Source organism: Nelumbo lutea, chromosome 3, assembly GCF_056320005.1.
Source record: "Nelumbo lutea isolate HS-2025 chromosome 3, American lotus-T2T, whole genome shotgun sequence".
NCBI classification, from domain to species: domain Eukaryota; kingdom Viridiplantae; phylum Streptophyta; class Magnoliopsida; order Proteales; family Nelumbonaceae; genus Nelumbo; species Nelumbo lutea.
Genome location: NC_142686.1, coordinates 97948364 through 97971047, shown reverse-complemented (window position 1 = coordinate 97971047; position 22684 = coordinate 97948364). Strand labels below are relative to the sequence as shown.

Sequence of the window (22684 nt, the reverse complement as noted above, 5' to 3'; positions counted from 1 at the left end):
AGTGAGCTATAGTAAGGCATGGGGAGGGGGAGGGGGTGCTTAGGCGTACAACAACTAATAAATGGAATTGGGAAGCTAGTGTTTGGAGGATCTAAGCTATGATCCTTCTGAGGTGTTGAAATAAAAGAGAGCAACGAAATTCAAGTTTGGTATCCAAGCACCCCTCCGATTGTTACCATAAATGAATCCATAGAATGAGGAAATGGTAGTTCAGGCGTCACATGGGAGTCATCTTCACCTGTGACATAACCTTAGCAGATGCAAATAATAATAATAATTTACTTATAATATCTCTTTGTTTCTGTGTATGTGTATGTGTATGAGAGAGAGAGAGAGAGAGGAGATCAAGAAGGAAATCTTAAATAAAAGCTAACAGAGACCCCCAATAGATAAAATAAAAAGGAAAAGAAAAGGAGAGAAAGAGAGAGAGAGATAGATCCGTCCATCTTTTGTTTTCTCTGTTGGTATTAAGTCGAGTGCAACTTAACCCAGGCGTCTTATTCAACAGATTAATAAATCACTTTCCAAAAGTCCCTTTCCTTTCTCTCTCCAAATTAGCTCCTCCATCACACACACGAAAACGGATGGTTATGGAGTCTGTTGAGTGAATCTCAAGTCCCTACTTAGCTTTCTTTATGCTCATTCTTCATTAAAAAACTAGAGAGAGAGAGAGAGAGAGAGAGAGAGAGAGAGAGAGAGAGAGAGAGAGAGAGAGAAAGGTAAGTAGTTGTGTTGTTGATGATGAATGGAGGAGGGTCGGTTTTAAGCCTATAAATACCCACCTGCTAAAACAACTGTCTTCCATTTTCTGCATCTCTCCTGTGCAGAACTGTAGTCACTAGTGAAGAAAAAGAAGGAGAAATCGAGAGAGAGAGAGAGAGCTTTGCTTCTGTCCTTAGTTGTCCTCTCCCCTTCGTTTCCTCTACAGGGTCAGTAAGCAAAAATATGAAACATTATCTGCAAACATGTCTGGATTCTGTTGACTCTTTTGGGTCCATCAAAGTTTTCAGCTTTCAATCTCAATTCAGGCCTAAACGAATCCTCCTATTCTAACAGAATCATCATTATCTTGTTTTCTGCTTTCTGTTTTGCTGCTTTCAGCTTCACCACGGATTTTCCAAATCAAGCAACGGAGGACTCTCCTCGAAGAAAAATGGGAAGGGGCAAGATAGAGATCAAGCGAATCGAGAACACCACCAACAGGCAGGTCACCTTCTGCAAGCGTCGCAACGGTTTGCTCAAGAAGGCCTACGAATTGTCCGTCCTCTGCGACGCCGAGGTTGCTCTTATCGTCTTCTCCAGCCGTGGCCGTCTCTATGAATATGCTAACCACAGGTTTTCTTTTCCTTCTTACTTACACCCATCTCTCTCTCTCTCTCTCTCTCTCTCTACATATCTATTAAGTTACCTAAGGCTACTACTAGATCTTTCTTTCTTATCTTCTCTCTCCTTTTTCTCTTTGTTCATCATCTTTATTTCTTAGCTCCAGTGATGAATCTTGAGGCTTTTTCTTTTTAATATTTTCTGGGTTTTTTTCCATATAAGTTAGACGATCAATTTAGACGGTATTAATAATTTCTTCTTTTTTTTTTTGTGCAAATTGAGCTTCTGTGTGACATTTTCTAAGGAAACTTAACTGTAAGAGCTTAATCATTTTTCTTTTCTTTTTTTTGCAGTTGAGATCTTAGTTCCCACTAGCAAAGATTCAGTTATCTTTATTTTATTTTATTTTTTCTTCTCTTTTGTTTCTTTCCTGTATTAGCTTTTCTTTTTATTCTTCTTTTTCTAGTTCTTATTTGGATAGGTGGATATATCCGTTTTAATTAGATAGAAATAGAAGTGTTGTGGACATATAGTTGTATAGGAGCAGCAGTAGCAGCAAATAGGGTTTGGAAGGTATGCAGAACTGGGAAATCAGCCTCCTCCCACCTCCTCCATTGTTTTTCTTTTTTTAATCTTTGCTATTTCCTCTCTTTTTTTTCCTTTATTCCTCTTCTTCTTCTCTCTCTCTTTCTCTCTCTCTCTCTCATCATCCTCTATCTCCTCTCATCTCTCTCCCTTCAAGGAAAGCCTGCTGCATCAAAGCTGTCACACTCCCATTAGCCCATTTTCTCCAAGCTCTTGACTCTTCCTTGATAACACGTCAGTCAACCAGTTCAATAAAAAAAATCAAATCACAACATAAAAGAAAGTTTGAAACTTTCTTACACCAGAAGTGGGTATCTCTCAAAAATCAAAATCACAATAGGGTTTCAAAACCCAAGTGGGTTTCTTTTAATATCCATTAAACGGCCTTCTCCGGCCAATCAAAAACACATATTAGGGTTCATAATTGTGAGCTCTTCACGGGGCTCTTCTTTTGTTTTTTTTTTTATTTTTTTTTTCCTTCAGTCTCTCTCAAAGACCATTTTACCCTTGTAGGTGTAGATCATGGGATCTCTGGTTAGGTTTGAAGACACAGATTAGGTTTGAGTATGGCGTGGTTGTATGTCTATTTGTCTTGGTTACAAATCTTTGGTCACGTCACACACGATTTTTCGGTTCTTGACGTCTGACAGCAGGGAGGCATCATGATTCCCATACTTGGCTTCTTCCCCATTTTTCCCTGAAACTAAAATTTCTCTTCCATTGTGAAACTTTCTTTCTCGGGTTTCTCCTTTTACCCCATCTCACTTGTTTCTTGACAAAGCATCTGCTGCAGCTGAAGCTCAACAAAGACGGCTTAGAGACCTACACAGAGATCTCAGAGCTCAGAGAGAGAAGATGGAGAGAGAGAGGGAGAGAGAGAGGAAGCAAATGAACATGCATGAAATGGGTAATCATCATGTCCGTAATCCGTCACCTCATGCTAGACAAGAGAGAGTTTGTAACTGGGGGAAGAACCCATTTTGGATTAGATATGTTTTGAGCGATATCCATTGAAAGAACAGAAGAGAGAGAGGATAGGAGAGAGAGAGAGAGAGAGAGAGGTTGACAGAGGGTAGTGAAGGGATGGGGAAAGACCAAGGTACGATCCAATGGGAGGATAGTACCTGCGGCTTTTTCATGCATTGGCTGCTATACGGACTACTACTACTACGATGCAGCAGCAATGCAGTCTTACAGAAATACGGATGGACAGACACAGATCCAAAGACTTGTATTTTTAAATGGGGAGACAACAGAACCACTGTAACAATAGCTTGGAAACCCTAAAAAGTTCTTCAGTCAATGGCGATTTCCGGATGTTTTGGGTTTATCAAGGTGGGTAATACACTGTGGTTTCATGGGGTTACACTTGATGCATTTGTCTGCCCTAATACGTGGCACGGATCTGGGTGGCTAGGTCCTCCATCCAATCATATTGTTGTATCTCGTGCCAGCGTGGCAGAGACAACCAATCAGTTTTCGAAGAAGCTAAGGTAACATATGTTACGAGAAATGCGGGTCTTTTCATTGGATTATAAACCTAATATTATATTAATATTACATTCCATCACATACCTGTCACATTGAAACTGTAGAACTGACACAGAAGCTCCATAGTTATTTTAATTTTCTCTTTCTGGGTTCTTTTCTATGAGCTTTTTTCTTTCTCAAGGGTTTATCGAGGTTTCAAATTTCAGTTGGCTTTTAGTCATTTCACGGTGTCAGATGATCAAAATCAGGACTAGCTAAAAAAACCCATTAGCACATTTGAGCCTGGCCCCACTCCCAGTCTCCCACCCAACAATCCCAACCGTCCAGTCAAATCAGAAACGAGGCTCCAATGCTTCTTATGTAACAAAGCACCGAAGAGGGTAGCAAAAAATCAGAAGTTATTTATTGACAGCTTTATGTGTATTAAAATAAAAAGGAATCTTGAAGAGTGATAAATGAACTTTTCTGTTCTAAATTAGTAGAACCCGAAAGCTTAATTATGGTCAGTTCAGTTGAATGTTCTTATTGCTCAAGTAAGCTTGATTTTAATGATATCTTACAGTGCACCAGTCGAGCTTCAACTGGTGCTTCTGTTTGTCAGACAAATGTGCAAAACTAAAACAGTAAATAAAACTCATGAACCAACTTATTCAGAGTTATAAATAAATCACCTGGCCTATTCTTTCATTAATTACTTTTTTTCTTTCCTTATATGGGTGAGTCTATTTCTGATGTGTTTGGAACTTAGCTTATGGCGATGATGTAATTCGTTTTCCCATTGTTCCCTTGCTAGAGATTGTTTCAGTGTTGTCTAGAAATGAAAATCATGAATTATAATGGATTCTTAGAGTAAAGCATAACTATTGTCTATGTGTTTTGTGTATGTAAGTCTTGACTCAGTTGAAGTAGGGAGATTATATACCTACACAAACATGCCTATTTCTGGCAAGTAGAGCAATCATGTTGTCCACCCAAGCCTCAGATCGGGGACCCACTGAATTAGCCACGTGTCCAATCCCATAGTCCATATACTCTATATAGCCATTAATTCTACCTTGTAATGGTGGTTTTTACAACTAATATTAGCTAGCTGTTCAAAGTTTTTGTTAAAACTTGCATATGAAGGACATATATATATATATATATATTGCACATGTTGGCAAGGTCTTTTGTGCCAAAATCTGTTAATGGATCGGCTCTGCCCAAGAGAACTAAACCGACTGAACCGATTATGTTGGTTCTGCTTCTGGGGTTTGTGCTCCCTATTAATAATTGGGAATTGGGACTGGTTCTTGTTGTTCCAAACCGAATAAAACCCAAACCAATTATATAGTTAATACATAGAGGTTCCTGGTTTCTTATAATTTTTGTTATTTTTATGTCTAAAAGGGAAAATTTTATAAACAGTACAAAGCTAAATTTGGTTAAAAACACTTGCTCTATCAACATATAAACACAGTTCACTGTTCAACTATCATTTTTTATTAAGGTTATGTTATCAAAATATGAAGTTCTTAGTTGTTATAATGATAGATATCTAAGTATAATTAGGTCTAATCAGGTCAGACCCGATTATCCTAACTAATATTTGGTTCATTTCTTTGTCTATCTTATGGAATTAATTAATAGTTGTTTTGGGATTAGTCCATTCTGTCTCGAATCGGATTTGACCCATTGACTACTTTATAATAATTTAAAAGAGGATTTTTTTTTTTTTGCTCCATGGGGCTACACAATGGGAGTAACCCATCCCCCCAAGTGCAGGTGGGATTTGATCCTAAGCCTCTATTACAACCAGCAAGAAACCTTACCAACCAGTCAGTTGGCACTTTGAAAGTGAAAAGAGGAATAAGGAAACTCCTTATGAGCTCCAATCTAATTTTCCAATTGAAGATTCATAAATCATTTAAAAGTCATTTAGGTAGGCATGGATCACTAGCCAACTTATCAGTTTTTGTAGTATGGTGGATTAAAGGTTGACCAACCATAACTATGACCAGGTCAACAATAAGTTGAGAAAAAACTAAAAATGGGGGGAATTTTCTCAGTTTCTTTTAACCTGTTGAGGTGGGTTATTCAACTAGAGCAGAGCTATGTATATTGGCCTTATTACAAGGCTTAGAATTAGCATCATTATATTGTTGAAAAAAATTTGAGGTAGGAGACCGCTAAGTAGTGATAAATCGGAGAAAATGTGTTAATTTTCTTTAGTGATTTGGGTGTGGTTTAGTTTGGCTGATTTTGTATCTTGCTGCTGCTAGCTTTTTAACAGAATGATTTGTTTTTAATTAACAAAGATTACTCCATTTAGTGTAGAATTAATATTACCCACTAGTTTACTGACCACTTGAACAAACATACAATTAAGTTCTTGAAGATTAATCAGTTTTTATTTTACCACATTGTTGATTTTAGGAGATTTTAGATAAAAGGCCCACAGGTTATATCTCAAAATGTTTCAAAAAATTATCTTGAATGCCTGCTTCAAAATAGTCTTAATAATTCTTCAGATTGTAGTATGCATCAACTCAATTAGCATATGCATTGTATCCCTACATTCACTACTTTTAAATGAAGACAATCAAAGAGGACGATTTTACTTCATAACAAAGGTAGGTATCTGCTTCAATTGAAGGTTAGTTGTATAAAAGCAGTAGGGGTGGCAAATGGATGGGTTGGGTTGGATAAGGGTTGAATACCAACCCACCCATATTGACCCACCAATCCACCATGACCCTTCATCAATCCTTGTTAAGGGGTCATAATCCACCTTGATCCAGACATATTGATTCACTTGACCCATCCATATTGACCCTTAACCACCCTCACCCATACTAACCCACATACCCTCACCTATAAATACAAAAATGGATCGGGACTGTCTGTGTACCCGAAATAATAATTTTTAAGAGGAACATCTCTCTCAAGTTGTCACGTGATGGAAATGGGTCGGGGTAATCCGTATATCGAAAAACAACAAATTTTTTAGAGGAAAAACTCTCAAGACTACCATGTGGCAGAAATGTGTTGGGGCAACCCATATACTTGTAAATAACAATTTTTTAAAGAATAATCTCACTCAAGGATGCCACGTGAAAGAACAAGGCTAGGTTGACACGCATATCCGAAAAAAAAACATTTTGAAAAAATCATCTCTCTTAAGACTACCACATTACAGAAAATCAGAAATGGGTTGGGTTGATCTATATATCTGAAAAAACATTTTTGAGAGAATCATCTCTCAAGATTGTCACGTGACAAAAAATGGGTTAGGTCAATCCATATACTCGAAAATGCAAAAATACCAAAAATGAAAAAAAAAAAAGAATACAAAAAAATTGCAGAAAATTTAGAAGAATATAGAAAATACTAGAAAATTAAGAAAAATGCAGAAAATGCAAAACTTTTGCAAAAAAATCAGAAAAAATGCAAAAAAAATACTAGAAAATTGCAGGAAATGCATAAAAACACCATAAAATGCAGAAATTATGTAAAAAAGCACCAAAAAATTGTAGAAAATGCAGAAATAAATAAAAAAATTATAGAAAATTCAAAAAAAAATGCATAACTTCTATAAAAGTGCTTTCGTGTAAAAGAACTTTTGTAAAAGTGCTTTCCTAAAAGTACTTTCATAAAGTGCTTTTGTAAAAGTGCTTTCACAAAAGTGTTTTTGTGTAAAAGTACTTTTCTTAAACTTACTTTATAAAAGTACTTTTATAAAAGTGTTTTCGTGTAAAATTGATTTGAACATGAAAGTTAATAAAATATATTTTATTTCATTTATAATCACAAAATGAAATGTGACATGGTGGTTTTGATTTGTAATGAGATGTGTACACACTAAGAGACTTGAGTTTGAGTCACTTCCACTGTTGTAATTTTTAGATTTGGCGAGTATAGACCCAAACCGTCCTAACCCACGTGACCCAACTCACCTTGACCCTTTTCCATTAATCCTAATGGGTTACCTGGTCCATATTGACCCGCCAATAGATTGGGTAGATATGGGTGGGTTCCAAGGTGGGTCAAATGGGTTGGGGTCAATATCGCCAGCCCTAAAAAATAGGATGAATAAGACACAGGAATTAAAAGAATTAAATGAGCTAAAGATTGAGTTGATTTTGAAGTACAATGAGAAACACATAGTAACAATTGAACTTACCTTTATCATATAATATATAACCTGAAGGAACAATATTAACCTAAAGGTTATTAATGAAGTAGCTGATTTCTTTTCCTTAAGTTGCTCCTAGATTCCTATTATAAATTGAATTTTGATAAATTTCTAATTATTAAGAAAAAACAAAAAAAAATGGAAATTATTATTAAGAAAAAAATGGAGAAAGAAATATATGTTCCCAACACTTAAAGAACTGAAATAAAAGAAATTAAAATACCATTATTTCTTGTGGTTTCATCAAGTTCAAAAAGGTAAACCCAAAGTAAAAAGGTAATTTAACTCAGAGATAAAAGGCTAAAGAAATTTATCACACAAGGATGCTTACATAATTTTTAATGATAAGATTGAGATGGTTGTTATGGTAGGATATGTTCCCTTATTTTCATACCCAAATATTTATGTTATCTGTTATATTCATGATACCTAGCCATACAAGATTAGAGAATTATTTTAGGGATCCAAAAAATTGTTTTCTGTGTTATATGGCTAAAGAGTCACATTAGGTTACTATCATTAAAGTTAACTTGCTAAAACAAAGTATGCTTATCTCAACCGACAGAAGCAGCAGCAATAACAGAGACAATAATAATAACAAATGTTAATTATTGCAAATTTGTGTCTCTATGATATTTTACTTGAAGCTTTTACATACTTTCTTGGCTACCAATTTTCAGCACTTTAGAGGCCTTACATGCTTATCTCTTATTTTCTTGTACTCTATGTCCCACTTGTATGCTCTTCATTTTTTTTTTCTATTCTATCCATAGAACTCTGGTGAACATTGCCCATGGATCTTTATTTACATCTTGGTGCAAAGTTCTATAAGTAATACTGAAAATGACTCAAGTTCCAAAAAACTGATCAAGAATAAAGAAATTATTACTTATTTGGAACAATGATAATTTATATCAATACCATGTATATTTCCAATTAAAACAATAATTTATTTGGACTTTTACCATGCTAGTTCTCTATACCTACTATGGTCTCTATATTAACATTTATGCCATGTATGCTAACATTTCTTGTTATATTGATTTCATGACTAGTGAAGCCCCTTTATTATATTGTCCATTTTGTCCCCATCATCCTCTCCCCTTGTTTATAACGTTATGATGCTCTCTGAAATATAACTATTACCATTATTTGCGTATTAACTTTCTCTCATTTGAGTAGTTTAGGTTGCGATAATTGAATTGCTTTCAAAGAATTAATTCTGATGAATTATGCGACCTTAAGAATCTTTTTTTTTTCTTAAGTTTGGATATATGAAAATTAATAAAATTCTTTGGAGATAAAAAATTTAGCTTTTAAAATAATAATTATTTTTTTGATAGCAAAAGTTGAGCTATACAAGCCTGGGGGTAGCTCTTCCCCTTACATCCGACTCACAATTGAAAATAAAATCACTAAAACTAAGACCCCTTCTAAAATAATTATTTTTGGCTCAAAACTCAATCTTCAAATAGTGATCCTTTGGAGTAGAATTTAAACCAAAACAATTATTGTGTGATCCTTTGGAGTAAAATAATTGTGTTTTTTGGGATAAGAAACAGCGATTTCATTAATTCATTAATTAGAAAATGTAACAATAAAAATTGTGCCAAACATCATTCCAATTCTCAATATTTACAACTTAACCCATATTAAAGTTTCTCACTAATTCATAATTAAAAAATGTGACGACACTGATTGTGCTTTTTCTAAACATCATTCCAATTCCCAATATGTACAACTTAATTAATTAACCCATATTAACGTTGCGCCTAGAAGCTAGAACAGCTGCTCTCTGTAAACCGCTTGCTTTGCTGAAACATCAGTCATATCATTTGTAGTTCTGTTGACGCATTTGGATTTTGCTTCCACCTCTCTAGACAAGTTGCTATTTTACTAGTCTCAACCCTTGAAATAGTGATAAAACTTCAACTTTTAATGAATCTCTTTGTCTAATCAGCCTTGAATACAATGCCACCATCTTGCTATCTTTATTTCTGATAAAAACCCCCTGAGGGTCCAATGTTTTCCATGGAGCTTCCATCAAAGTTTAGTTTTATCATATTTTGTGATGGGTGTTTCCATCTAGTGATTTAAGAGGCTTGCCTGAGGCGTGTCTAAGTGCCTAGGTACCAGGTGCATCACTTTCAAATGGCTTGCACCTAGTATGCCTGGGCATGTATCTAGTGCACCTTGTGCCTTAGCCTAAGCGTGCACATGGGTGTGCACCTGGGGCACAATTTTTGCAATTTTTGATTTTTTTTTTTTAATTTTGCACTTTCCTTCAAAAGGCGTGCACCTTGGGTGCAAAATGGTCTTTGCACTTTTTTTTTGCACCTTGCGCTTTTAAAATACTACTTCCATCAAAATTTGCTTCATAATCGTTGTGTTTCTTTTTAATTTGTTGGCACTTCACCTTTAATCATTTAATTGAAACTAGCAAATTTTCCAAAATCTAACATTTGTTTCATTTTACATGGTAAGGCATGAACTAAGTATAAGTCCATACATATAAATGTATGTATGTGACCCTCAACTTGTCCAAGATATATTGTGTCATTCTTTATAAATTTTATTTGTAGGGAATGCTGCTATAGTAACTTTTTAAAATATAAGTTTTCTTTGCAAATACGCTTTTCAAAAATTACTCTAGTAACTTTTGAAAAATAAATTAAGTCCCTTTTATATAAAATGCTAAAATCAATTTCAAGGTGGAGAATAGAATCAGATAAAGGCCAAAAAGCAAGAAGGAAAACAAAATTCTTAAGTTCTGGAATGAATTTTTAAAGAAAAAAACAATGTATTACAATGAGTAAATATAAAATGTTATAAATTAATAGTAGCAAAAAGGACAACTTAATTCAGGAAAATAGATATGGATAAAGGTACAAATTGGATGTCAATTTGTGGGGATCACAAAGTATAAGAGAGATGGATTTTCTACAATGACTTATTACTTTATGATATCATTTTCTTAAGAATGAAAGGACCAAAATTAAAGGAAACTCCGTAAGAAATTATTAAGTAGTCAAGATTAGAGAATATTGTTAAGGGTAGACCTAAAAGGACATGGGTAGAAATAGAGAATATTGTCGCATGCATAGAAGACCATCAACAGCTTTGGTTAGAAGAAGTGATTTGTTATAAGTGGAATGGGCTAGAAGAGTTAGGGGTAGACCAAAAAGGGCATAGGTAGAAGTAGTAAGAAGTGATTCAAGCAATAACAGTGGATATGATTTTAAATAGAACGGTTTGGCGAAACAGGATTCATGTAACAACCCCATATAGTTGGAATAAGGCATGGATGATGATGATTGCTATGAACCATTGAGTCAAGTTGGTTCCTCAAGATTTTATTAGATTATAGGAGCTATTTATTTAAAAGACATTAATTAAAATGGGACCTACCTTTATATACGCATATGCTTGTGAGTGGGTGTATATGTTGTAACGAAACATACATTCATTAATTAGTTCTAGTGTGTTGAAGTATAACTAAAGAATTTGATAGAAATGAAAAATAGAGAAAATAAATAAAAAAACACATAGAATACAAAGATTTGTGTGGTTCAACAAGATGCTGACATGTAGAGCAAAGATGATTAGAATAATCCACTATATCTAAGAAGAAAGTAATGAAAAACTAAACTAAAAGAGAATAAAAAATTGGCAAAAAGAAACATTTTCCTAAAATTAATACTTTCTTGCCAAAGTTGTTTTCTTCCCATAGATACAGGGTGTCAATTGGGCTGGATTTGGTCCAATCTGATCCAGTCCAATATGGATCCATTCCACATGGACTAGGTCCAATCCAATCTGATGAATACTCTGTCCCGTTTTGGACAAGTCCAATTCAATGTCTTGACCATCCAATCTATTCAAATTGGTTTTAATTTAGATTGGTTCCAACCCAAACCTGGTCCATTGATACATGTATTCTTGTCTTCTATCAATGGATCGGATATTGGTTCAATCCAACCCAATCCAATATAAAACCATTAGAGATAGACCAGGTCCAATCCAATCCAATAAATATAAATATTTTGGACCATTAAGTCTGGATTGTTCCAATTCAATATGTCTCATTGGTCTGTCCAATTTGTCCAAATTGATTTAATTTGATCTAACCCAAAACCGGTCCATTGGCACCTCTAAATATACTCTTTTAACACCAAAGTATGGCTATCCATATCTCAAATGATCACTACACCAAGAAAATCAAGAACCTAAGTCAAGATATTAACATACAAGATTGTCATAAAGAGGTATGCTTCTATCCTAAAGAGCACTCCAAAGCACACTAGAATGTGTTCCTCCCCAATATCTTGCCTCTCTCCCCAATAGCATCCTCCTCCCTTTCTATTGAAAAAAAAGGCCTCTAAAATATCCCTTAAATTCATGAAAATAAAGACTAAAAAGAACATTAAAATTCTTTCATATTAATAGGCCCATTCGTAATGAATAAATAAATGGTTGACAATCCTCAGTCATCTTTATGCATAAAATATGATAGCTAATTAATACTATTGCCATCTGTTTATTTTATTATGGTAACTTTTACTTTTCTTATAAAGAAAACCCACCTTGGATAATTCTTTAACTATAGAGTAGCTAAACATTTAATAATCATCACACCATCAGCTTATGAGAAATTGTCACCACAATAGTGATTTAAACCAGCACTTCATGAAACAAATTAGTTCATTTAACGACTAGAGTTCCTTTGAAAATTAATTTTCAACTGACTGTGGATACCAAAGGTATTTACACCACTTTACTTTTAATGTAGGTACAATGCGACATCTACCTTACAACTCCTTGACAAAGCTTAATATGATTTAACAGTGATGTAAAATGACTAAAAATTATGGGTCACCTTCTTAATGAATTTGGGTGAGATGGACTGTAGCAACAAGAAATAGAAAGCTAAAACATAGCTCCAAATGGTACTTGATAACAAGATAAAGGGTAAGTGGATTATTTATGAATTAGGGAAGGCATCAGGCTGATGTGGGCATCAACATGGTTCCAAAGGTTGAGTCTAAGAATTTTTTTAAATGTTGCTGAACTTTGAGTCGTAAGGGTCAAATAATTTAAGATACTAGTTAAGTTATTAGTGTTGGTTTAAAGTTTTTCTCTTCAGTTTCTTCCACTCTTCAACTTTCATTGAATTCTTACAAAACCATAGACTAGAAAATTCTCTATCTACAAGTCATAAACTTGTCCCCATCTTCTTGGTCCTAAATCCTATCTTAAATTATATTGTTATTTTTGTTTGTTTCACTGTTGCTTTCTTTTTACACCAATCCCTTATTTTCAGCACCTTAAAGCGTTTCTAGGAAGGCCATCTATCATACAACATAGGCACCAACCCAACATTTGGCTATTATTTGTTTTATCATTCTCAGATGGCCCATTGTCCATCATACAGCAATTACTTATTAGTGTTATTAAGATCCTAGGATGTAAAACTAGTCCACCATGCCAAATCTTAACCCAAAGGACTTGAGTTTTAGTTTTAAGCCTTCCATTAAGATCCTTTGATTCATGATAAAAATGACTATTTCATCAAAGAAATGTTTTCTTCTTCAATTACTATTCTCAAGGGTAAAAGTCATTGTTAAATTACATCTCCTTTATATCAATAATTCCTAAACCAAAGAACAATAAATAAGTTCCAAAGGCTTGCATTTATATTTAAATATCCCACATTTTCCATCATATTTACATATAATTTTCTCAAATTCTGACATAAAATTTCACGTGTGTTAAGATATAGTCTCGTAATTGGAATCACTCAATGCCATTAATTGGATAACCTTGTTTTACATATTTGTTATTGTTCCAATCCAAGCAAACATGATTTTCTTGATTTTTTTAAGTTTTCTGAAAAGGTGAAACATAGAAATATATTAACAGAAAAAGAAAGGAAAGGAATATACAACACAGACTAGATTGCACACAGAAAAAAAAAAAGTCCAACAGCTTTGAAACCTGGCAAAAGAAAATAAGCAAAAGTACCCCAACATGATAAAGCTACCAAGATCTATTTCCCTCAGACACAACAAAACCCCTACTAAACATTGGCTTTGTATTTGATTTTGGAGTTCTTTTACCTCATGGAAGCTAAAGACAAAATAGTTGTAATTTTCTATTGATATTGAAATGGTATTTGTGAGATTGTAGTACTATGAAAATAGCTTAGGCATGAAACATATATGCATGTCCATAACTAAAAAGTCTACAAAAACTGGTGAGGTTGACTATGATTTTAGATAATACTCTTTTTTCACATGCAGATTCAACTATCTGATGCTTTAGGAGTCCCATGCACATCTCTATTTTCAAATAGCCTTTACCTAAACTTGCAGTTATTCTTGATGGTTACCATCATAACGTAGAGCAGAACTGATCCTTTATTTGTTCAAGTATATATTTTGCTGATTAGAAAACTGTATTAGTTTGTTCTCTTGGCATTGTGCTATTATTAAACTGACAAGATTATCTGAGCATATATAAAAAAAGGTGCAAAGAAAAGTTCTCACTTTCAAATTTCGATAGTGCTTTCATATTTCATATAAAGGTTAAATCCTATGCATATTCTTTTCAAGATGACTAGATGTACGTTTTCCTTCTATTTTCTTGCATATTTAGGCTTTATTGTTATGATGTACCTCTCCAGAGAACCATGGGTAAAGTGTTGTTTATGTAGCATAAAAATATTCAGTTTTCCATATATTTATCACTGATTATGGTTAAATGTGGTAATGCTTTCATATATCCATGTCCATTGCTGATTGATTCCATGTTTAAATTGCTCAGTTGGGTGATTCACTGAAATTAAAATAAGTTCAGAACAATTAACACCAATGTATGTTGTTTGGTGCAGTGTTAAAACAACAATTGAGAGGTACAAGAAGACCTTGGCTGATTCTTCAAACTCTGGATCTGTTTCAGAGGCCAATGCTCAGGTGAGATTCACTCTGTCTTTCAACAAAGTCTTTAAAGTTTAATTTGTGGAAGCCAAGAGGCTCCAGGTTAAGTTTATGTTTATAATCAAGATATTGCACTGCTAGACATTATTGTTCAATCAATACCAGTATTTGCCATGTATAGAATTTGCTTAATTCATGGTTGGTTATCAAGTCATTTTCTAAAAGAATTGAGAAGACACAATTTCATGATACACCGATTCAGGGTACACATTTTTCTTCTTATCAATTAAAGAAAATTTGATTGCTGGGTTATAATTTAACGCGTGATTAGCTATAATTAGTTAACAAGTCGTTCATACACGCATATTATGTTTTATTAGGGCATGGATTTTGAAACTGGAACTCTAGATTTCACCTCTAGATCTCTTTCATGCAGGCATAGACATACAGAAATGCAAAAACAAATATTATTGTCTTTTAATAACTAATAATCTTGTCTACTAATTATAAGAGATTATTGCACAGTTATCGGTAGTTGCTTTTTTTTTGGAGCAAAAGTAAAGTATCAATGTATTGATGAAAAGGTCCTTGTACAATAAGAAACTTTACACAAACAGAAGGACCTCAAAAAAAAGTCCAAAAAGTCCATCCTCAAAAAATTACAATCAGATGTAACCCCTTTAAAATCAGTAAGTACTAAGTATAGCCAACCAACTTCTAACAAAATCTACAGCCGAATTGATGACTTCAGCTGCAGAAGAGGTTTTATAATCAATGATCCTCCTATTCCTTTCCAACCAAACTGCCCACAGAATTGCTAAGGGAATGGCAGACCAGCAAGTTTTCCCTTTCTTAGTCAACCCTCGGGTCTGCTAAGCATTCAGGCAGGCTTTAACTGAGGCTGGCATGCACCAGCTAACCTTCAGACTTCTTAAGAAATGGCTCCAAATCTCTGAGGCAAAACTGCAGTGTAAAAACAATTTGGTTTGCTGATTCTGTTTCCCCACCACATAGACTACATCTCAGGTCACTACAATTAAAACCTTTTCTTACCAGCATCTCTTTGGTTAGGCATTTCTCTAATGCTACCCCCCACACAAAAATTTTTACTTTAGAGGGAGCCACAATCCCCCAAATGGCCTGCCTTGGGAAGGGAGTTTCAGCATCTCCCTTTATGGCATTGAAGAAAGATTTAACTGAGAACTCCCCACTTTTGTTCCCTTTCCATACTAGAGCATCATTAGATTGCAAATTCAAAACCTGGGACTGAAGAAAAACCAAGAGATTCCCCACATCTCCCAATCATTGAAGTCCCTTCTGAAGGTAGGGTTCCAGCAAACAACATTATCCCTTAACACAAATGCGTCTGCAACCACTGCTTCTTTGTCTTCAGCCACATTGAACAGGTTAGGACATAAATCCTTAAGGGAATTTCCCTTATCCAGACATCCAACCAGAACTTGATCCTTCTCCCATTACAAACTTTAAATCTGACTTCTCTTCTGAACAGGTTGGAAACTTTGCTTATACCTTTCCAAAGACTGCAACCATAGGTTGGCATGGGTGGACCACTACCCCAACCCCTTTCATCCAGCCAATATTTTTCTGCTATGACTGTCCTCCAAAGGTTGTCAGGCTCAATAGCAAACCTCCAAAGCCAACTTCCTAGCAGAACTAGATTAAAAGATTTTCAACCCCAATCCCCATTGAGATAATGGTTTACAAATCTGCCCCCATTTAACAAGGTGATATTTATGAGAGTCGTTCCACACCCATTACATATACACCATTTCAACATCTTTATATTGATCATCATCCTGACTGTATTTAATTGAAATGTTCTGATGGCCATATTAATCTGCCAACCAAAATATCAGTTCTACCAGCAAGAAGCCAACAAGCTGCGCCAACAGATAGGCATTTTACAGAACTCAAACAGGTAATTTTATCCACAATTGTTGAGCACAATTTGCGACAATTATGCAGATTGAACTTTCCCTGATAATGTTATTTGCAGGCATTTGATGGGAGAGGCTCTTAGCACTATGACTGTTAAAGAACTCAAGCAGCTGGAGGGTAGATTGGAGAAAGGCATCAGCAGAATTCGATCCAAAAAGGTATTGGATCCGATGCCCATGAATGTCTCTTAAGGTGTACTTATGAAATGCTTTTTGCTTGTTATGATCTCATATGTTCTTACTAACATGCTTTGAAATCTACCAGAATGAGCTGTTGTTTGCTGAAATCGAATATATGCAGAAAAGGGTAACTACTTCTAGTTCTAGACTTGCATTCATGTTTCTCTTTTAAGTAATTCTAGGCTTCACATGACCCAAATTTTTTATGCTGTACTTTCTTCCCATTTTCCATATTATTGTGCTTGTAACATGTTCTAACCTGTGCAGGAGATTGACTTGCAAAACGATAACATGATGCTTCGTGCAAGGGTCTCTCTCTCTCTCTCTCTCTTGCATTCTTTTAATATAATGTTGAATTTTTTTGGTATTAATTAATAAGGAGCCTTGTGGGTGGTCAGATAGCAGAGAATGAGAGAGCCCAGCAGCAAATGAGCATGATACCTGCATCTGAATATGAGGTCATGCCTCCTCAATCTTTTGACTCTCGGAACTTCCTCCAAGTAAATCTACTGGAACCCAACCACCATTACTCTCGCCAAGAGCAAACAGCACTCCAGCTAGGGTAACATTCTCCACATAAACTTCTCTCTCTCTCTCTCTCTCTCAATTTTTGGCTGTTGCATCTTCTTAAAGCATTAAAGTGAATGTTACCCTATTTCTGGAATGTAACTTTCTCTAATTTTATTTTTTTCTTTTAATTTCCATTGCAGTTAATATGGTCAAAGGACATATTTCTGGAGAGCCTTCTCTTTCTGTCTTTCTTCTTTTTGGGAGAGTCAGTATCCTTCCCTGGTGATATCTACAGGCATTTTGAGAAAGCTAAGAACCAGAGGTGGTGGAATAACACAAACAAGGGTCTTAGCATGCTTTCTAGTTATTGCTATGTTGTTAGAGAAGGATGTTGTAAACCTGCTGTATCTGATGAACTCAGTATTCCTACGTTTTTACTGTATGATTTATTCTCATGATAATGTGCATGCATGTCCCTATGGACTTGTTACAATATTTATATATATGTTCTCAGTTACCTAGCTAGGAGATCAGTATCATCTGTGTTTGTGTGTGGTATGTGGATCTTTGTGGTTGGTGTGATTTGTATTAACAATATGGTCTATATTAGCCATGTTTATTTAGTTATTGTTAAGTAATAACAACACAGCCCATGAAGCCCAACTTTTACTTCTTATTGAATACCCCTCTTTTCAGCCCATTGAGGCCTCTTGCTATTTTAGCCCATAGAGGCCCTGCCTATCAAGACATGTTTGTTTGACCCAATGTGGTGCTTTGTTAGCCAATGATGGTTCAATTTTGGCTGAAGAAGCCAACCCATTGAGGGGTCGTGTTAAGGAATATTATAGTAAGATGTTTCAATGTATCTCACCTCAATATACAATAGATTAAGATAAGATTAAGATGAAGGGATATTATCTATATCTTTCTTATTCTATTTCTATAAAGATGTAATCTTGATTTTGTTGCAACGTAATATTTTTACCTGCTTTAACCTCTTTTAATTTATAAGTTGCCTTTTTAGTAACTAATAATCATGGTAGAAAGACATTCTATTAGTTATTAGAGAATATTAGTTATATGTAAATTCTATAAAAGTTCCACTTTTTAATTTTTATGTGTTGCATCTTGTCTTCCTTTACAGATTCCATTTGTAGGTTTTCTTCCAGATGTATGACCATTTACAATTAAAAGAAAGTTGGTCTTTTCTTTCCAAAATGCTAAAACAAACTTCAAGGTGAAAAAAAAACAATCAGATAAAAAAATCTGAGGAAAGGAGAAAAACATAAGTTAGCTTTATTATTTTTAGAATGGATGTTTCAAAACCAAATAAAAATTAATAGCAACAGAAAACCAACTTAATTGAGGAACAAGGGATAGGCATGGGAAGCAGAAGATAGTAGTTTAATCAGTGGACCTGTTAAGTCAAAAATACTCTTGTTTCTCTTATTGAACCTTATTGCTTGGGGATGACAGATCATATTAAATAAAGGTTCTGTCCCTTCAACTTCTTTTGTTATTTTTTTATGTTATTTTCTAAGAAAATATAAGTAAATATGGCATTTTATATAGAAAAAAAATACCAAGATGATGTTTCTTAAGGAAATATTCTACTATGTTATATAAAATACATTCTAGTATCTAATAACAGACATGGAAATTACTTAAAATTTATTAGTTAGTAGATATACAATTAATATTAGTTAAAACCAAGAAACCCAGTTGGTTTGTCAAGATTTTATTAGGGTATAGGAGTTTTATAGAATGTTATTTATTTGTTTAGTAATTTAATCCTAATTTGAAATGGCTTTTGGCTTTCTCCAATTGCCATATATAGAATTCTGGTGAGCTTCACAAATGGTTTAGTATTGGACTGTAGCCAACTGCTAGTGAGATCCATGATCAATGACACTAGTGCACAGATGAGAATTGTACATGTCAGCATTGCAGTCAAGCCCTCTCATGAACTCTATGTGATGACCACTAGCATGCTTCTTAGGCATTTAGCCATAATTTTCCAGTTAATCTTTGTTTTGGTGATGAAGATGAAAGGTTGCTCTAAAAAGAAATTGAGTATAAGACTCCTCACTGTTACCACACATAACTAACAAGTCTCCCCTCTGATTTTGGGTGGGTTCAACTGGGTTTATAGTCAACCCAGCCCAATCCTAAGATTTTGGCCCAAGCCCACTCTATAATTATACATGTAAGTATTAAGTATGTAGGTATGTAGACGTATCTATTCTATTTATATATGTATATATATATATATATATATATATGCATCTATGTATGTATGTATATAGTTGGGTCGGGTTTGGTCTGGGTACGGGCCACCTAAGGCTAGGCTTGAACCCAACCCAAAAATTAAAAAGGCCCAAATTTTTTATCCCAAACCTAGCCCGAGGAACGAAAATCAAAGCCCAGCCTGTATAAAACTTAGGACTATGCTGGGGTTGGGACTGCCCAAGTTGCACCCCTAATTACAATCCATTTATAGTCGAGTTAGGTGGTATGGCATTCTTTATAAGCACTCAGGTGTGCTACCCACACCTATCCACAAGTTGTTGGAGCTGTGCATTAGAAACATATCCTATACTTGTGTTGTCACTCAAGGGAAGATGTTCCTATTGCTAGGCTATCTTGTGGGTAGGTGCACGTAGTGCTCTTGTGAGTGGCAGATCACGAATAGGCAGGCTCTCCATGTTGTGACAGTGTGTCTCATGTGCATTCTATCATCATGAAACGGGATTTAGTTAGTGCAATACCAGTTCTAACAACCATTATAGCCTTACATTGGGAATATCTCCACATAAAATAAAGCACATAAGTACAGAGATGTTCCCGATGTAAAACTGTAAAGGCTGTTCGAACGGTATTGGAACAGGACTTACACTGACTGAAGCCGATCTCCACTTATCCATTATATAGCTAGGTCTAGAGTAGGACACCTTGCCGGGTTCAAAGGATCAATACACTGGAAGGGATATATGGGTACTTTGAACATAATGCTTCATCTTTTATTTTTTTTTCTCTCAAAATTTCAAAATATATTTATTTTAATATTATTTAATTATTAAAAACATTTTCTTAAAATATCTCAATAAAACGTTTTGAGAGGTCAGTGATAGGATACAATATACTTGATACAAGGGTATCATGTCGATAATTTGAACTTGCCTTGCCCCTAAAAAAACCAATAAAATGTACTTGTGAGTGTTAAAAGGTGAAACCAATTAGGGTTCGAATGTAATACTTGAAAAACTTATGACCAATTAACCAATATTACAGAAGTGATAACCAATCAGTAGATACTCATCAAAATTCACGAGGGGATTTTGATTCATCAAAGCTTTTCCAGTACCGTACCTTTCTGCCATCATAGATTTTATCCAACCAATTAACTATCAACCATGTACTTATAATTTTATTTTTTATTTTCTTTAAACAAAATATTATTTTCCGCATTGTTTTACAAGTAATAATTTATGATTTATAATACCATATCAACTATAATTATTACTTAATCAAATGCCTTTTGTACAATGAGCCGCTCATAGTTTTCATTTCAACAATTTCATATAATTAATTAAAAGAAACAAAAATACTAAACCCATTTCTTCTAAAACATTAGTGGGACTCGTGAGATTTGTTAAGTTAAAGATAAATAATAGAAACATGTAAGAGTATACAGATATTTTATATAATAATTAATAATCATTTATATTTTATATACTACTTTTAATAATTTTTTTGTAATACAAAAATAACAATAATTAATTTTAGAAAATGTTGTTTATCTAATTTAGGTATGACAATTTTTCCCATTTCCCTGATCCCTGTGGGGATCTGCCCCTAATGGGGCAGGGATGGGGATGATTTTCCCCCTGTGGGGATGGAGATGGGGAAAATTTCATCCCCGTTGGTGGGGACGGGGGGAGCACTCCCTGCCCTGCATGGACCCTAATCCCCGCCCCATGGGATCCCCACTAATATATATGTATATATATATATGCATATGTTTATCTATGTATACACATACATCTATATATTAATATTTTAAAAAAATGGTTGAATATGTTTGAATCTTTTATAATATAATTGTAAATTTTAATTATTTTATTTTTATTTTTTAAATAAAATAAAAAAATAATGCTTGACATTATAAAGAATCACAGGGAGTGGAGATCCTCGTGGAGACGGGATGGGGACAGGGACATGGATGGGGATTTTCGTAGGGATGGGTATGGAAAGAGGCTCCTCATCCCTACACCGCCCCATTGCCATTCCGAATCCAACTGATGAAATTAACCAACCCAATTTCTAGTATTTTTAGTCAGCTTTGATTCAACAATTTTCCAACCTGACTATGTTGGATCAGTTTCGCTTTGCCCATTTGTAAGTTGACTAAAATCAAACGATTGAACCATGGATATACATTAATATTTTATATTTTAAATATATATATATATATATATATATATATATTTTAATACGAGAAAGTGGGAAAATTCCAATTCTTAGGCTAAAATAGTTTATATCATAAATTTAATTTTAAAATTTATTTTTTTAATAACACCATTGCAATTTTTTTTAAATTTAAACTTAATTTTTGAATTTAATTTTTTAAGTTTAAACCTTTTGAACAAATCGACCAGACCAATATAACTTGAGTGACCAATCCTCAACCTGACCAGGTCAATTTGGTCGGCCAAACAACCTATAACTGAATTGAACCAACCCATGAGCAATAGTTTGATCTCCAATAATTATTAAAAATTTATATTGAAAATACACAACAAATTAAATTTAAAAAGCTAAATAATAATAGTTTAAACTCTAATAATTATTGAAAATTTTCTATTAAATAACAACACAAAAATAAACTTATACATAATTATTGAAAATATATTTATCACAAAAAATAATAAATAATTACTAAAATACAATAAATGTTAATTTTAATATAGATAAATATATAATAAATAAAGATTAATTTTTTAAAGTTATTATTAATAAATAATATTTTTTTAGAATTATTAATTGGTATAAATGAAATTAGTTATTTACAATGTTATTTATTTATTGAAATAATATCATTATTTAAATTTTAAAATATTAATTAGTAGTCCATAAAATTATAGTACTATTAATACATGATTTTGTTATTTTAACTATTTGAAATCTAGTTATGTTAAATATTTTATTATTTAAAATATCTAGTTATTTAACTAAATATTTAAAATGTTAATCTATTTATTATAATTGAAAGTTCTTTGGTAACTATTTAAAATATATTATTAACAGATTTAAAATATTAATTTTACTATTTTGTTATTTGATGAGGGCATATTTGGCCCTCCATTGACATCATGACGCATGGCATCTCAAAATAGTTGGATGACACCCTTCACCACGTAGGCGATGACTTGCTTTAGCCAAAATGATGGAGTCTCATCTGGTGACCTACCTCCATCGACCTGGCGACCTACCTCTGTAGACCTACTAGAGACTTGGTGACCTACCTC

At 33.9% G+C, this 22684-nt stretch overlaps 1 protein-coding gene across 2 annotated transcripts; it reads left to right on the top strand.

Moving 5' to 3' along the window:
• The first annotated feature begins 207 nt into the window (after positions 1 to 207).
• LOC148867079 (agamous-like MADS-box protein MADS1) lies at positions 208 to 17689 on the top strand. 2 transcript variants are annotated; one of them, XM_088976627.1, is made up of 9 exons: positions 208 to 929; positions 1102 to 1335; positions 14463 to 14544; positions 16386 to 16447; positions 16526 to 16625; positions 16732 to 16773; positions 16914 to 16955; positions 17045 to 17208; positions 17357 to 17689. In XM_088976627.1, the coding sequence occupies exons 2-9, from the start codon at positions 1154 to 1156 to the stop codon at positions 17358 to 17360; spliced, it is 678 nt and encodes a 225-aa protein (XP_088832753.1). In that variant the 5' UTR covers positions 208 to 929; positions 1102 to 1153; the 3' UTR covers positions 17361 to 17689. The 2 variants fall into 2 exon arrangements, with proteins under 2 accessions (XP_088832753.1, XP_088832754.1); XM_088976628.1 differs by lacking the exon at positions 17357 to 17689 and having other exon boundaries at positions 388 to 929; positions 17045 to 17212.
• Positions 17690 to 22684: the final 4995 nt, after the last annotated feature.

Coding starts and splice junctions, on each gene's coding strand:
- LOC148867079 (XM_088976627.1), top strand. CDS start 1,154: ATGGGAAGGGGCAAGATAGAGATCAAGCGAATCGAGAACACCACCAAC. Junction 1,336..14,462: donor TATGAATATGCTAACCACAG/GTTTTCTTTTCC, acceptor TGTTTGGTGCAG/TGTTAAAACAACAATTGAGA. Junction 16,626..16,731: donor GCAGAATTCGATCCAAAAAG/GTATTGGATCCG, acceptor GAAATCTACCAG/AATGAGCTGTTGTTTGCTGA.